Consider the following 16,157-nt stretch of genomic DNA (forward strand, 5'->3'; position numbering starts at 1 on the left):
AACCATGTGATGGCAACATGACTTTTCGTTGAGGGGGCCCTCATCTTATCTGATTCGTGTCACGAATCCTGCTCTGTTCACGTCCTTTTCGTTCCCTCCGGCACACACATCTGAAACGTGAGCGAAGCGAGGTGAACAAGGTCTATGGTATGCCAAGCATGGTGTAACCATTCTGTCGCATTGGCATTCGTGTCATCCAGGCCTCCACAAATGAAGGCTCCACGTGAAATGCTGACGTCGGCTGTTGTTTTGTGATATCACACTTCACTCTGGCGGTCCGGGTGGTCAGCTTTTGGCAGGGATGAGCAGACCACAGAGAAGCTTCCCAGAAGGTTGATGCTTTAGCCGTCGCCGAGGCGCAGGCGTGCAACGGTGTGAAGATTGTTTTTTAAGCGTAGCGACCGAGCGCTAGCCACACCGGAGTACGAGCTTGCGAGTACGTAGGTGAGGCGTCAGCGAGGGAGTGAAGCTCTGTACCAGCCCTCAACTAGCCTTGGCGCCCGCTCTGATTGGTCAACTTTCAAGTTTTAGGGTCACGTGACCTACCGCACTGTGCCTGTTGGCGAACTCGCAAACATATACTCGTCGCTAACGCCTATGTCGTCGTATAATAAGCACTGTACGTCGGGTAGCGGTAGCGTGGATTGCACGCTACTTTGCAGTCTAGAAGGGTTGGTAGAGAGCTCCACTCCGCTACGCTTACCTTTGGAGGTTCACAACCGCCAACAGCACATTTTTCGTTGTGACAGCTTCAGGCATTGCATTTATTGACTGCAAGTCCGCTGTAGCGAGCGAGATGCAGCAGAGAAGACTTGCACGCGCATGCAGTACACAGCATGGTCTCGTGATTTGCCGTGTATTTTCTGAGCAGATCTGGATCACACGTCAGCTCGTGCTTGGCTGTGGCTCTGGCGGCTCGTATCGAGCTCATCGACCGCTGTCAACCACTTTCTTCGATGCCTCAGTTGTCGATGTGGACGGTTGGTGCCGTGTTGCGAAGAGCCGGCAGAGTTTGGGGACAGCTGTGGCAGCGAGCTGGCACATGCTTGTTCGCTGCAATTATAGGCTGCATGCGCTTGCAGGAGTACAGAGGCAGGTACAAGTACGAGTTGGGTCAGCACGGCCTGGTCGCGGAGCTTCAGATCCTTCGATATTGCTCTGCTTGTGCATGCATCCTGTCAAACATCTCACGGATCTGGTGGTCGTCATACAGCATGACGACAATCTTTGTTGATGAAGAGACGAGCATTCATCATCGTCGTTGTTCCTGCTGATGATACCACAGCGCGCGGAACCTCTCCCGACGGTGGAACGTCAAGATTTGACTGTGCGCCACGCTCTCATCCTTGCAGGACATTGTGGCGTTTTCGCTATTGGATGCTTGCAGCTGCTGCCAGCTGTAAGACAGACCGACTGCGTGTCCGCTGCATGAGGCGTGTGTCATGGACGCAGCGTCAGTCGTGGATGTGATCTTGTGTCGCAGCAGAGTAGTAGTAGTACTGTGGAGGAAGAGATTGTGAAGAACGAAAAACAACAGCCCAAACTGCTGGGATGGTTTGGCCGATTGCCGATGCGCTTGGCTCGTGATCGACGTTCTTTTGCGTCTGGCCACACGCGAGTGATGTCTGTGCGAGAGCAAGCAGCAGATCGAGGGATGTGATTCCTTCGTCGGACTCTACTAGCTCTACCACTGCTACTGCTGTTCCTTACCCGCCCTTGCCTCCTCGCTCTCTCATCTCGAAGCTCTGTCAAATCGCTGCTCGTTCTGCCACACCCTTCTTGTCGCTCATTTCACGCGCACTCACTGCCATATTCCCTCCTCCTGTTCCCCAACCAATCACGAGCGCACGAGAGCCGTTGTACGCGGCCGCAAAGGCAGTCCGTCGAGCGCCTGTCCAACTGCTGCGCGCAATGATCGTTCTGCTCACACGACGCTGAAGCCACACCATCACTGGCGCACCACGCGCTGCAGCACCGCAAATCATTAGTAGAATCACCTGAGGCTGCTCGCGACATACTCCGCCTACTGCCGAACGCCACAGCTGTCTCCCTGGGCCAACGCGACCATTTCGTGCGACTGCTCCGCTCTTTTGAAACAAGAGCATACAGTGACAGCCAGCGCCGGCAACACGCACCACCACTGCCCGTTCGAGGAAGCTGCTACAGGGATGCGAGAAGGGAGGACGCTGCGAGTACAGTGCCGCGACCGCCATGCCCATTTGGCCTTTCAGACGTCGGCGGAGAGGCACGCAGGTCAACCACGATAGTGATGCTGCGCAAGCCTCGCTGTTGTCGGAGAAGGCGAGGTCCTTTCCATCGACACAGCCATCAGCCACCACTTCCGCCCCGTCGCCCGTCGCACATACACCACCCATCCCCACCCGCTCGCTCCGAGGACACAGCGAGCGCAAACGACCCGCGTCGCAGCAGGACCAGGCTACCCCGGAGCAAGCAGTCCAGCCCAGCAAACGACGCTCCCACGTCGATTCGGCCAACAAGGAGAATCTGCTGCCGCCATCCAGTCATGGCCAATACAGCAGCAGGGAAGATATCACTGCCCTGCCCTCGCAGTACAGACTCGAGCATAGCCCGCACCTCCGCCCGGTTGATCTGGAGCGTCCACCGATACCCTACAACTTCCGTCCTCGCTCCGTGTCGCAGACAGTGAGCTCGCAACGACACGAGGGAACCACGAAGCCAGCTAGACCGCGTACCTTGCAGTCAAAACGGAGCACTACCGATTATGGATCACCAGCTAGGATCCTGTCACGAACATCCAGCAAGACCTCACGGAAACGGGATGACCAGTTGCGCGAGGAGGAGATCCGTGCCATGTCAGCACCCATCCCTATCCCCAAGCGACGCGGAGACGACCCACTGAGGAGAGACAGCAAGAAGATTCGTGGGTTGGGTGGGAGAGACTCGCAAGTGACGTTGCCACCAGAAGGATCGGTACACTCCGCCATGTCGGGCGTGGTCGAGCAACGCGGTTGGGAGATTGGCGGCTTTGCCGTATTCAGTCCTCGACCAGCTGTCCGACTGTCTGGCACACCACAGTATGTCCCAGCCAGCATGCCGAACAGGGCATCTGGCTATCTCTATCGCATAGACTCGCTGCCTAAGGAGAAGGAGAAAGGCAAAGAGATGGACAACGAAAAGACACCCACTTCTCGAGATAGGGATCGTAAGCGGAGAACTGTAGGCAACGAAGCAGATGACCTTGACGCCAGCGACATTCGTCTGATCATGGAGCGTGATGCGAAGCGACGAGAACTGCGACAGAAGGAGCGACAGGAGAAGCTTGAGCGGAAACTGCGAAGCAGAGAAGGACGTAATCAGGGCGATAGCGATGCCCGAGCAGCAAGGCGAGAGGAAGAGAGACGAACGCAAGAAGAAGGCAGAAGTCGTGTGGAAGACGAAATCCAGGCACACGGACCGCGACCGCCTCCTACTGCTGTGCACCCTGCCTTGCGCAACACAGCTGCAGATGAGCAACCAGATCCGACACCTGTGGGTCTCGGCATTGGGAAGCAGCCACCTCCAGCTGCGCCCATGGAATCAGAACGTCAGCAGCAGCATGCTCTCCCGACGACTGAAGACCTGGGAACCGAAAACACTGGAACTTATCGTGATTATCGTCCTGCAGATGCTGTCCCGCAGAATCCATTCAGCGATGAGGCAGAATTCGCGACGCCGCCATTCTCCACGCCTATGTCTGAAGTTCCTCCGGCTGTATTGGGTGCATCTATGCCCGCCTCACCCGTGGAAGACACAACGGCAGAAGATCACAACGACGAGCAGCCAGTGCTGGCTACGGCACAAGCGGTCCGCATGTCTCAAGCTAACACACCGCCGCTATCGCCTGTATATGGTGTTCGAGGATCCGGGAGTGCTTCGCAGCTGACAGAAGCTGTCCGTCAACAAAGTGCATCAGCGCTCAGTACATCAGTCCAAAGCTCCGACTTGCCGGCACCTCCACCGATCAATGTTGACCGCAGGAGCTCAGACCCGCCCACAGATGGTCCAAAGCGTACTGATTGGGGCAGCATATTCAAGCGAGGCACCTTCTCGCGCAAGAAAAGACCCGAAGCTCTCGCCCCCGTCGAGACAGGCTTCAAGAACACCTCCCGGGAATCGATGAGGAACCAACCCATCCCTGCACATCTCATCGACCCCAATGCTCGGCGTCCATCGACTCTACGCTCAGCCTCTGGCACACCTGTCCGTACTCAAAGCAAATTCCGAGAGGACCTGCCCGATACTCCAATCTCACCACCTGATTCGAGAACACAGTCGCCCGATGTACCGACAGTAGCTGGCGCCATGGCAGCTCGTGAGGCAGGGAAGAATGTTCCACAGCCAATGGACATTCCGGGTCGAGTCGATAGGAGCGACACTCCAGTCAGCCAACACGTTCGCGGCCACGCTGCCATGTCAGGGTCGCTTGCGTCCATTGACTCCGAGGGCTCTTGGCTAGCGAGCCGCTCATTGAAGCGCCAGTCAAATCAATCGATGCTGAGTAGGAATATCAGTCAGCGCAGAGCAGAGTTCAGTGCCAGCTACGAGGAGCTTGGCGGAGACAAAGACGCAGAATATCTCAGTCGTAACCGTGCGACACACAAGGCCAGCAATCCGGCGCTTATGGGTGCAAGTCCGGATGAGGAGAGTGACGACGATGTTCCGCCAGAGATCGCGGACGACCCATTGACCGTCCACGGAAGCGTGCGGAGGAAGCCAACTCTTGTACAGCGCGATCCCCGTCTCAAGTCACGAGAAGGCTTGGTCACGGAATTTGCTTCCGCAGAACAAGTCGAAAGTCTGGCAGAGAGCCTCGATGCCACACCTGATGACGACGAGTTTGAACCAGACTCACCAGGACCCCAGATGGAGCGAGCAAGAAGTGTCAACGTTGGCAGTCGCCACTCGAGGCAATTCTCAGCCGGGAGCGCAAAGCTGCTCGACGTGCGACGCACCTCAATGGACCTAATCAGAAACTCGACCACCCCTGAACCAAGACCAACAACACCATGAGGTCAGTGACCATGACGTCACGGCGTCATTTAGACCCAGTATTTCTTATGTTACCCCAAAAGCCGAACGATAGTCTCGGAGGTCTGATTCACAACACATGCATTACGATACGATCTTACGATCATCAACGACACCGACTTACCTAATAAACACCCTCTGCACATTGGCCTTCGACATAATTGTTCGGCAAGAACCATCACAGCCAGGACGCAAGATTCGTCCTGGATTCACGGCATATTTCCCTAGTATCTTACAGCGCGCTTGGAGCGCCGCGGTTTGCTTTTCTCGTTTGAGCTTGATACCCCGTCGCTTGGATTGGGCGCCATCATCTGCATTGGGCTACATGGACTTGATCTGTATTTGGAAAAGGAAGAAAGAAGTTTGGAGTAGTCGGAAGAGTAGCTGGCTCTTGATGAGTCAAGTAGCTCAAGAACTTGTGCATAGTGGTCGGCCTTGTGTGCTTCAAAAGGAGCGTCGTGCCGTGGCTCGTGGCTCGTGGCTCATCACTGGCGAATTCCACGATATGTAGGCTGACGGAGAGCATACATACATAGAGGTGGTCGCCAACGAAGCAAGGTCAAGGACGTTGTACAGAAAGTAAATAGGATTTGTTGAAGGGGGAGAGAGTAGTTGATGGAAGCGATGAAAGGAACTTCTTCCAGTCTACCGAACGACATCGCTTTCGTGCTGCTTTGGTTGAACTCTGTGACAAGATCGGCCGTGACTCTGAACGCATCTCCCAAAGCCAGACGGACTGACTTCGACGTAGGCTATCACCTATATACTGCACGTTCCGGCAATAGCGAGCTCGGTCCAGACCCAATCGAGATCCGAAACAAGATCCCGAGAGCTGCATATAGATAGATAGATAGATTTGTCATTCCCCTGTTCTAGGACCCTATCCGGCCTATGCAGGTATATATCTATTGTTATGTACAAAGGGAAACCCGAATAGGTGAAAACCCTTCCCGCCCCCGACTACTCCTTATCTAGATTAGCTTTCCCTCTGAACGTACGTAGTCCATGTCACTACCCCGTTAGCCCCCGCTCCTAGCCGGTCTCGTCGCGCTGCGTCGTGTCCTCTCTTCCTACACTGCTCCTACTAGGCGGTACTGTTCTAGCCAGCCCTTCTCTAGTATCCAGTTCGTAATGCGCCGTAGGTCTTCAGCGTTGTTAAGAAGTGCCCCAATCGTCCGGTTCCTCGCCTTTACCATCTACTCCCCCCTTCCTAGCGACCACCTCGGACAGACGAGGAGTGCGTGCCGTACGTTCTGGGAGCGATAGCCGCAGGGGCAGCTAGTATTCGTGTATCCTGGGACCTTCCTCTATAATAGGTACCCCTAGAGGCCGATGTGTTCGCTTCGTAGTTGGGTTGCTATGCTACTCTATGCCCTCGTAAGGCGGTAGTGGATGAGCTTCGGGGGGTGCTTGACCGCGGATTTTGTAGCTGACCATTCCTTAGGTTGTCCCGCTAGCTAAGGGCGTCCACTATGCCCTACAACCTAGTTGTTCTACCTCTCTTTCTATAGTTGCTCTACAAACGATTTCTTACCTTCCTATTGTGTTGCTAGCTGTTCGTCCCTTGCCCGGTAGTTCGGCTCGTTTCCGGGTCGAATGTCCTTATACGCTAGTACTGATTCGCGGGCCCTTACGACTGCACTAGCGATGACCTTCTATACTAGGTACTGTGCCGACTTGCCTAAGTAGGAGGTCCGTAGTCCCTAGATGTATAGGTCGATCGGCGGTATAGCGGTCTCGTGCTTAAGCATCCTCGTTAGTGTCGACTTATATGCCCCGGTGACCTTCCTTAGGCATTGGTTTTGGATCTTCGCTAGCGGCGCGACGAGTCCCTTCGATAGGTAGGCCCTCTCGCCTAAGGACCACACTTAGCTGCTATAGGTAAGGACTGGCCGTACAATAGCCGTATATAGAAGTCGTGACTACCGGAAGTCCGCCCCCTATGTGGACGTAGTGAGCCTCTGGTATAATGCTATATTCTGTTCAGCTTTCCGTAATATTGCCTATACGTACTTCCTCTACCGTAGCGCCGGGTCCACCTATAGTCCGAGGATCCTGAGCTGATTTACCGGGTTAGTCGTGTGCCCCTATATCTAGATAGAAGCTTGTATATTGTGGAACCGTGGCCGGCGCGTAAAGTGTATCAGATTGTACTTTTCTAGGGCAAACCGAGCCCCGTGCCTCCTAGCCTAGTCCTCGCAGATCTTGTGCTTCTCTTCTAGTAGCCTACAGTTCTCCTTAGTCGAGGAAGACTACGCTAGGATGTTTGTGTCGTCTACGAAGCCGCTCGTAGCGGTGTTCTGGGATTCTAGGGCTAGGAGCAGCGTCGCTATAAAGAAGAGGAACAGAATAGGTGCTAGCGTTAAGCCTTGCGGGATTCTAGTGTGGACTACTTGAAATGGGCTTCTGTACTAGCCGACCAGGATCGACGTACTACGGTTTTGGAGGTAGGACCGTACGAAGTTAACAAGCTACTTAGGGAGTCCTTTCGACCTTAGGATATAGAGAAGCCGCGGGTGTGACACGTAGTCGAAGGCTCCTGATATGTCTAGGCTAAGTAAGGAAGCCACCTTGTCCCTATTCTTATACTAGATGGCCTTTACCTAAGAGGTGATAAGTTCTATCGCGGATAGCGTCGATCGCTGTGGGCGCGCACCCATCTAGGTGTCCGGGAGTAGGGAGTGTTCCTCTGCCGCCTCGGAGAGTCTCGTTACAACTAGCTTCTCAAGCGCCTTCCTAAGAGTGTTAAGGAGCGCAATTGGGCGGTACGACTTCACCTGCGTATAGTCTTCCTTCTGCGGCTTGCGTAGGACCACTGTCGTCGATTGTTTAAAAGCTATCGGGTGGTATCCGGTCTGTAGGCAGGCGTTAAAGATCGCTACAACTGCTAGGGCTAGTTGATCTCTACACTTCTATAGTAGCTCGTTTGGGATCCCATCCGGCCCCGGGGCTTTCTTCGCCGGCAACTTCCTTAGCACAGCGGTAACTTCTCCCTCGGACACCTCCTATTAGACCGCGATGCTAGGGGCTAGGGGAGTAGAGCTGTTTATGTCGCTTAGATCAGCCTCGACTAGGGGTAGGAAGAACTTGCTAGCTAGTAGACGCGCCTTGGCCTCGGGGTCGCTAACCGGGCTACTAGGCGATTGTAGCGCTAGGATAGAGAAGGAGGGGCCCTATATAGGGTCCTGTCGGGCCCATTTCGCTAGCTTCCACATCCTCTCTAGCTTGCCGGCGATTTCTTCTACTATAGCCCTCTAGCCGACTGCTTTCTCCCTCCGTATTATAGCTTTCTTCTGTTAGCATGCCTCCCTATATACGTTCTAGGCCTCCTCGCTATAGCTGCTCGTCCACACCCGGCGGGCTCTCCTTGCTTCTCTTACTACCGCAGTGCACTCCGGCGTCCAGTATGGTTTAGACCATGTCGTTGGTTAGGCAAGCGGAACGTGAAGTGAGGTCGCTTTTCTTATTTCGTCTGTCAACCCCTGGACTGCTTCGTCTATCTCGTCTTTACTATTGTATTGCTGCTGCGCGATCTGGACTAGCCTCTTAGAGTCATCGAGGTACGCCTAGATGTTGGCCCAGTGGGCCTTTCCCTAGTTTGGCTTAGGGGTTCTCGCTGGTGTGCGTTGTATCTGTGTCGCAATAGAGGTCCTGACTAGCATGTGGTCTGACGACGCCTCGAGTTCATGTTCGATCCTATAGTAGGTTACCGTGTGGTAGTGGCTATCTGAGATCTAGGAGAGGTCGATCGTGCCTTAGAGTCCCCCTCTCTTCTAGGTGCCTAGGTCCTTCGGGGTATTAAGGGCAATTGCGTTGCTCGCTATCAAGTCGAGTACTTCGTCGGCTATAGGGTGCGGCTGCATAAGGCTTTCCTAGGAAGGGTGGTGTATATTGAAGTCTCCTACTACGATGTGGCACCCTTGTCTCTTGAGCGCACTATCTAGGTGTCTACAGACCCCTAGGTCGCGGCTAGACCTCGAGGCTAGCGGTTGTATGTATAGGTTGTGTATCCAGGTGCTACCCACGTAGAGGGAGGTAATATCGCCCCCGCCTTCTTCGTCTACGTAGTACACTACCTCCTAGTCGGATTCTAGTATGTCCTTGCTAATATAGAAGCACGTGCGGGGTCTGCCGTCGCCTCGTAGGCATGTCGTGTAGCCTAGTGACTTGTAGGTCGTTGGTCTCTTATGGTGCGGGTTAATCTATGGCTCCTGGATTGCAAGGACGTAGTGGACGCGCGGGTCCGCCTCGTGTAGGAAATAGTTCTAGACTATATCCTTACTATAGTTGACGTTATACTGGATGATGCTAAGCGTGTCGAGGCTAGTCATCGGCATCGACAATCATTTCCTCTGTATCGTCCTGTGTCCTACTACCCTGTGCGTCCTGGTCTACGCCTATCGGCTGTGTACTAAAGGGGAGCCGGGCCTAGTTAGATTCCCTCGCCGTAGCTAGTAGAGCACGTGGCCTCCCGTACGCCCTAGGCTGCGCATCCTTTACATCGTTCTCGGCCCTAGGGCGCTTGTGCCCGACCGCCGCTAGTTAGTTCCGGTGTGGGCTAGCCTCACGGTCGCCGTAGAATCTTAGGGCGACGGTTCTGTTTGTGATTGCCTTGTTTTTCGCTAGTTTCCGCTGTGGGCATTCCGCACTATACGATGGGTAGTGCCCCGGACAGTTCGCGCACCGTCTCGTAGTCGATGTACAGTCCCTAGACATATGGTCTCCTGTACAGTTCGAGCAGGCCTGCTTGTTTGTGCACGTGTAGGTTTGGTGTCTATACTGTTAGCATTTGAAGCATTGGAGGACACGAAAGGATAAGGAGTGCTTTTCTACTGTCTTGAGGCTATATTGCCAGACCAGGCCTTGTTCTATCGCTAGATCCGCCGCTTTCGCGTCTTGTAGCTATACTATTAGCGCCGAGGCCTTCTTGCCTTCTGGCCATTTCCTATAGAGCCAAGTCGCCTTCTAGATTGGAGAGTTAAGAGTGACCGGGTTGTCCTCTTAGAGAGCGCGTAGGTGACCCTGGTTGGTTGGGTCAAACTCCTTAGGCATGTCGTGGACTAGGATCGTGAATTGTTTCGTTGAGACCTTCGCTAATGCCGTAACCTTAGATGCCCACTGTGGCTGTGCCTCTAGGTGCCTCCTAGCAGTAGCAGAGCTAGTATAGATCTGTAGAGTGCCGTTAGACTGTTGGTTCACTACGACCACCCCTAGTTGGTTAATTCGTTGGGCGAGCTCCTTGTTCGATAGCTTCGCAACTTCGGCCTGGTCTTCCTTTGCTGCAATGCGGATCGTAACTGTATCGTGCGTTGGGCGGGGGCCTGGTATCGATGCCGCGACCGATGCCTAGCTATGGGGGTGTTGATTCCGGGTGGCCTTGCTAATCGCCTAGGACGTCGTCCTCATTTCTTGTTGCCCTCGGTGATACGACAGTACAAGCGCCGTGCGTAGCTGAGTGATCATTACCTGTAGAGACCGGTAAGGGAGCTGATCGTTAGTTTCCATGCTTTTTGCGTCCTCTATAAGTTGCTGCCAGTTGTCCTGGGGGGGCTTCGCCTGTAGGGCCGTAGGCGCCGTTAGTACCGTAGCCTGGGCTGCCATTGCCTAGGAGTTGCCTAATGTAGCTAGGCACCTCCGCGGCGTTTGGAGCTGAAGAAACAGGGTGAAGAGAGCTTCAAGCTGTCCAGATTGAATGAGGTAGAACTCCCTCAGTCCTAGGGGCAGTGGCCTGCTTTTTATATCGTTGGAATGGCCTTGATAAGAGCTTTCGAATGTGTCGTGTTTTGGCGCAGAGATCGATGATTCCGCTATAGTTATCGTGTTCTTGCATATATAATAAGCGAATCCGCACCGCACCCCTCCCTTCTGCAGCCTCTCCACAATGAGATCGTCTCTGTGTTATCGCACTCCGTCTGTCATGGCCTTGTCCCCGCGGAAAGTCAGTTAACAATACACCGCCTGATTATCTATCATGATGGACATATTTTCGATCTTTGGACCGCATCCACAATGACTTTTTGGACGATGCTGGTATATGGAGTTGGCGTGTGAGGAGGGAGGGCTTCGTACTACAGGTACTGGATGATGGTTGAAATCATGGCGACCCATACATCCGACGACGATAAGCCTGCGGGGGAAGGCCTAGAGGTCAACATCTCCATGAAGATAGAACTACCTGAGCATGATGGAAATGGCAAGAACGATTACGACCACTTCCACTTCCACACTTAAGGCAGCGTCCGGCTTCAGCACGCAGGAACGCAAACCCTCATCCTCGTCCCTCAACCCAGCAATGATCCTAACGATCCCCTCAACTGGTAAGACTACATACCCACCACCTCATCCCGTCACTCACCACTCCTCCCCATCCCACCACTGACTGACTCCACCTGCACCATCCAGGCCCAAACCCTACCGCACCTACATCGCCGCGCTCCTCTGTTTCGCCATGACAACGTGCAACTTCCTCGGCGCCGGGTCTAGCGTCGCTATCGTAGAAACCACCTATTCCTTCTTCGGCGGCGACGAAGACGCCTTGGGGGAGGAGGACTTCACGGCGAATCTCTCCAGGACGGCCTACCTCTTCACCACCACGGCTCTGATGCAGGGGCTCGGCAACCTGATCTGGATGCCTCTGATCGTAAAGTACGGTCGGCGACCGGTATACGTCGTCTCCTTCGCAATGTACACAGCTACAGCGATCTGGGCCGGGGCAGCGAGGAGTTATTCTCATGCGCTAGTTGCGAGGATCATGATGAGCTTTGCGGCGGGGAGTGGGGAGTGTCTTGCACCCTTGACGATTTCTGAGATTCTCTTCCTGCATGAGCGTGGGACTGTTATGGCGTGGTATACCGCGTCCCTGAATTTCGGGGGTGTCGATTGGGACTATTGTCGCCGGGCTGATGACGATCCATCACAGCTGGCGCTACATTTACTGGGTAGCTACGGCTTTCATCGGGAAGCTTACAATCGTCGTCTTCTTCACCTTGTCCGAGACCTCCTATAACCGGCGCCGACCCCTCCCATCGGCGGATTCAATTTTCAAATCCCAAGAAGCTGACCCGGCGCACACCCACGCCATACCCGCGAAACATTCCTATGCGGCCATGCCCACAGCCTCAGGCTCTAACACGGCACCCTCACAACCGAATCCCTCTGGACCCTCTTCCGCCGCCCCTTCCTCCTACTCCTACTCCCACCCGTCCTCTGCACCACATTAGTAATGTCCGTAACCATCGGCTTCACCGTCGCCATCACCTCCAACTTCGCCACCGCCTTCTCAGAGCTCTACGCCTTCTCCACCTGGCAATCGGGCCTCTGCTTCACTGCCAGCCTGATCGGCTCAGGTTTCGGGATCTTCTTTAATGGGCGCTTCTCCGAGCGGGTTGCGGATTACTTCACCAAAAGGAATAGCGGGATCAGGGAGCCTGAGTTCAGACTTCCCGCGATTAGCATAGGATTAGTTACTGCGCCGTTGGCGCTGATTCTGCTCGGGGCAGAGATTGAGCAGAGCTGGCATTGGGTCGTGCCGACTGTGGGGTTGGGTTGGGGCTGCTGAATTTCAGTATTGCGCAAGCGACGAATGTGTCGCTTGTGTATGTGGTGGATGCATACAGGCCTTTCGCTGGGGGGACGGTCGTGACGCAGCTCGCATTCAAGTGTGAGTGGTATTGACACTCGCGTGTCTTCATTTCATGACAGCAGCTAACGGATGAATCTAGCTTCTTTCGGCTTCTTACTGTCGTTCTATACAAATCCATGGATCGCGAAATCAGGGTATCAAAGCGCATTCGGAGTCATGGCAGCCATTGCTGCCGCTGTGTTGGTTTTGTGGATTCCGTTCTTCGTTTACGGCCAGCGGATCAGACATTCTGGTCTGCAGTGGTCGGTTATGCGGAATGCCGTGCAACGGAGCGCTGATCGCGAGAATGGCGAATGAAGCAGTCGAGGCGACTTTCAGACAGCGGATGCAGCCTCTCCAAGATCACGCATCAGCTGTATGAGGTTTTCGACCATTGCTGGCCTCTGTGGTCCGGCCACTGGTGTACTCTGCCGCGCAGTCGACATCGGCGGCTGACTGGACGGCGTAAGCGCATGCATCACCACTTCCATAACGATCTTTGGATCATCCAACGGCACAGTATCCGGTCTCCCATGCGCAGGCTCCTGAGCAGGCCCACGCGCAGCCACAACGCCAATGATGGACGAAGCACTCTGCCCATGACCAGGAACTCTCGCTTTGGCCTCCTCCGACCATGGCGGGATAGCCGAAATCACAGCTCGACCTTTATTCATTGCGATGAAACGGTGTCGTTCAATCGCAGAGAGCTCTTCGTCGTCGCCATCGATTCGAACTGGTGCACCGTCGTAGTCGAGAACAGGCGTGTGGTGTGTGGGATGTCCGTGTTGCACGCTGCTGTAGTTTTGCTCGAGGTAGATCGCTCTGGATAGTAGGCCATATGCCCAGAGTGCTAGCTCGGCGTGATACGGCGCCACAGCGTTGAAGTCGCGCAGCCAAGGTACGTCTGGCGTAGGCGAGTGAGCTGCGTTTGGGCTTCGTCCAGCGGGCCGACGTGCAGCTCGCACCACCTGACCCGCATGCCACATCGCCTCTCGACACTCCGGAGATCGATACCACTGCTTTAGCGAAGGATACACTCTCCGCGCCTCATCCTCGCCTTCCTTGCCTGCGAGCAATTGCAGATCTTCGAACGCAACGCATAAGTTCATGCGTAAAAGCTGCGAGAACATGTGGACTTCCTTTGGCACGAAGACGTTCCACTGCTCGATCACGACGTAGAACGAGTCTAGTAGACGCCGTAGCTCCTCACGCTTGGAAGATGCCAACATTGTGCCAGCCCATTGCATCTGCCCTGAAGTCTGCGCCTTTGTTGGCGGAGCTGAGCTGAGTGTACTCCCACGCCAGGCACCAGTGACTCATTAGGACGAGGTAAAGCGAGAGCTCGAGGTCGATCTTGCCACGCGCGCTGCCCATAGTTTGCGGACCGGACATTCTTGAGACAAAAGTCGGTAGTGGTGCTCCCAGACCATGAGCGAAGTACTGATCGCGCCATTCCTCCGCCGTCCGCGCCCGCCAGAGTGCTTGAGGTGCTGGAAGCTCCAGCCTGATTTCGGCGTATGATGATAGCGGTGGTGTCTGGAAGCCACTCGAAACCTGCACGCTGTACAGAAAGACGTGATATGCCAGACGTTTGAAAGACTCGGCTTCGATCCAATTGCGCCACTTCTGCTGCAGGGCTGCACCAGTATCTTCTCGAGAAGGGCCCGACGCAGTCCCTCGAGATCTACGAAAGCCGCCAGAACGGCGAATCATGGTTACAGGAGGCATCGCGGCACACTCTGCTAGTTCCATAGTGCGCTTGTTGCCGCTCCATGTGCCTACGTGGAGACAGGTTGCATAGGCTTGGAGTGCTTGGAGACTGCGCGTCATGCTGTGATCCCGCTCAAACATGTCAGGCAAGGACAGGCGTCCCTTCTCTTGAAGGGCGTATCCGAACTTCTGGGCGTGACTCGACGTGCTAAGCACAGCACCTTGGGCGATCACCAGGGTGAGTAGCTCCGGTATGACGTGTGCGGGCTGGAAAGTTGGAACATGGATCCAACTGTCGATGCTGTGCTCCATCGTCAAGAGCGAGTCGTCTAGGAAGATGTCCAAAACTCTGGTGCCAGGAAATAGTGACACAATGCGTTGGAAGTTGACTTTCTCTCACCCTGAGAGTAGCAGCGCCACTATCCTGTCCCTATCTGAACGATGCAGAGGCTGTGTAAGAGCTGGTTGTTGAGGGCGTGGCGCTGTTCGATTCCGGTGGCCGTCCACAAGAACAGAAGTCAAAGCATTATCGTTGTCGCCCCGTTCCTTGTTCGGTACCCACTTCCAGGCCGATCGACTGTACGCTTGTGATCCGAGGTTTATACTATCATCGATAGAAGGTGTGCTCATATCTGAAGTGGTGGTGGGCTTGTCCATGTTTGACGGCATGAGCGCCGGGTCCAGCCAGCCGTCCCAGCTCCCAGCAAGCACGGTATCCAGATCGTTGAAGTCCATGCTCAGGTCCTGACTGAAGTCCATCAGATCGCGGGGCACGGAATTCCCGTTCCATGTCGTCTCCGTCCGAGGATGAGGATGGTTCGGCGTGTGTGCAGACTGTCCAGGGTGAAGCACATTGTGCAAGAAATCTGTCAGTGAAGGGTCCTCCAGCATCTGCTCGGGTTGGCCAACGCTTGGCACTGATGGTTGCTGCATGGGTGTCACGCCGTGAGATCTAGGCGGCGTCGGTACGTAGCCTGCACTCTGTCTGCTATCGGCCAGGTACGAGCGAGAATCTGAGTGCGCTCCATAGGACCCCGTGGGAGAGACGTGATCTTCGGCTTGAGCGACCGCATGTCCCGAGCCAGAGTCCACGCGACACTCGAGGCCTTTGGTCTTGCATCGCTTGCAAGGCTTCTCTTGGTCGCACTTCACTTTGATAGTGGCACACTGCGTGCAAGCTTGTGACGCTCGAATCTTCCGCTTCTTGCCTGAGGTCTCGGTGCTTGTATGAAGAGTCGCATGCCGCTTCAGAAGGTCCCCGCACCTCGCGTTAGCTACAGCCTCCGCTAATCTCATGGCGCAACGAAGGTGTAGACGATGGCGAGGAGCATGTCGAGGAGACACTGCTACTGTTGCAATCGCCTCTCGTGGTCAGGAAGCATGCCGAATGCCGCATACGACCGAACGAGCCGGAGCACTGCAGACGGTGGTGCACACGAGATCTCGTGTTGTCACAGTCAAGAGATGTCCTTACGCTCTCGCGAATGTCTTGCCACATTCCAGGCACTTGAACGGCTTCTCAGTGGTATCTGCACCACACCAAAATATCAGTCATCACTCACTCAAACAAACAAACAAACATCAACTATGCAGCAGCTATGTTCAAGCTCGACTCACGGCTCCGGAAATGTCGCGCCAGGTGGTCGATGCGACCATACGTCTTCTGGCAAACATTACAGACGAAAGGATTCGCGCCGTTTCCCGCTGCTGAGGGCGTCGCAGGAGGATCACTGCCATTGCCATCGAGGAGGCTGGCCATTGAGTTACTGTCGTTGGC

The 16,157-nt window shown here is 54.8% G+C and overlaps 4 protein-coding genes across 4 annotated transcripts; 3 read left to right on the top strand and 1 right to left on the bottom strand.

Moving 5' to 3' along the window:
- Positions 1-2,211: 2,211 nt before the first annotated feature.
- CLAFUR5_11090 (uncharacterized protein) lies at positions 2,212-5,031 on the top strand (the record flags this gene model as incomplete). The annotated part of the gene is made up of 1 exon (XM_047910238.1): positions 2,212-5,031. The coding sequence occupies one exon, from the start codon at positions 2,212-2,214 to the stop codon at positions 5,029-5,031; it is 2,820 nt and encodes a 939-aa protein (XP_047765541.1).
- Positions 5,032-11,497: 6,466 nt separating this feature from the next.
- On the top strand, positions 11,498-12,055 carry CLAFUR5_11091 (uncharacterized protein; the record flags this gene model as incomplete). The annotated part of the gene is made up of 1 exon (XM_047910239.1): positions 11,498-12,055. One exon carries the CDS (start codon positions 11,498-11,500, stop codon positions 12,053-12,055), a length of 558 nt encoding a protein of 185 aa, XP_047765540.1.
- Positions 12,056-12,271: 216 nt separating this feature from the next.
- Positions 12,272-12,607, top strand: CLAFUR5_11092 (MFS transporter cpaT; the record flags this gene model as incomplete). The annotated part of the gene is made up of 1 exon (XM_047910240.1): positions 12,272-12,607. One exon carries the CDS (start codon positions 12,272-12,274, stop codon positions 12,605-12,607), a length of 336 nt encoding a protein of 111 aa, XP_047765539.1.
- Positions 12,608-13,005: 398 nt separating this feature from the next.
- On the bottom strand, positions 13,006-16,139 carry CLAFUR5_11093 (Transcription factor PfmaH; the record flags this gene model as incomplete). Its single annotated transcript, XM_047910241.1, has 6 exons — positions 13,006-13,949; positions 13,987-14,729; positions 14,781-15,502; positions 15,533-15,644; positions 15,855-15,909; positions 15,998-16,139. 6 exons carry the CDS (start codon positions 16,137-16,139, stop codon positions 13,006-13,008), a joined length of 2,718 nt encoding a protein of 905 aa, XP_047765538.1.
- Positions 16,140-16,157: the final 18 nt, after the last annotated feature.

Source organism: Fulvia fulva, chromosome 8 (genome assembly GCF_020509005.1).
Source record: "Fulvia fulva chromosome 8, complete sequence".
In the NCBI taxonomy this organism is placed as follows: domain Eukaryota; kingdom Fungi; phylum Ascomycota; class Dothideomycetes; order Mycosphaerellales; family Mycosphaerellaceae; genus Fulvia; species Fulvia fulva.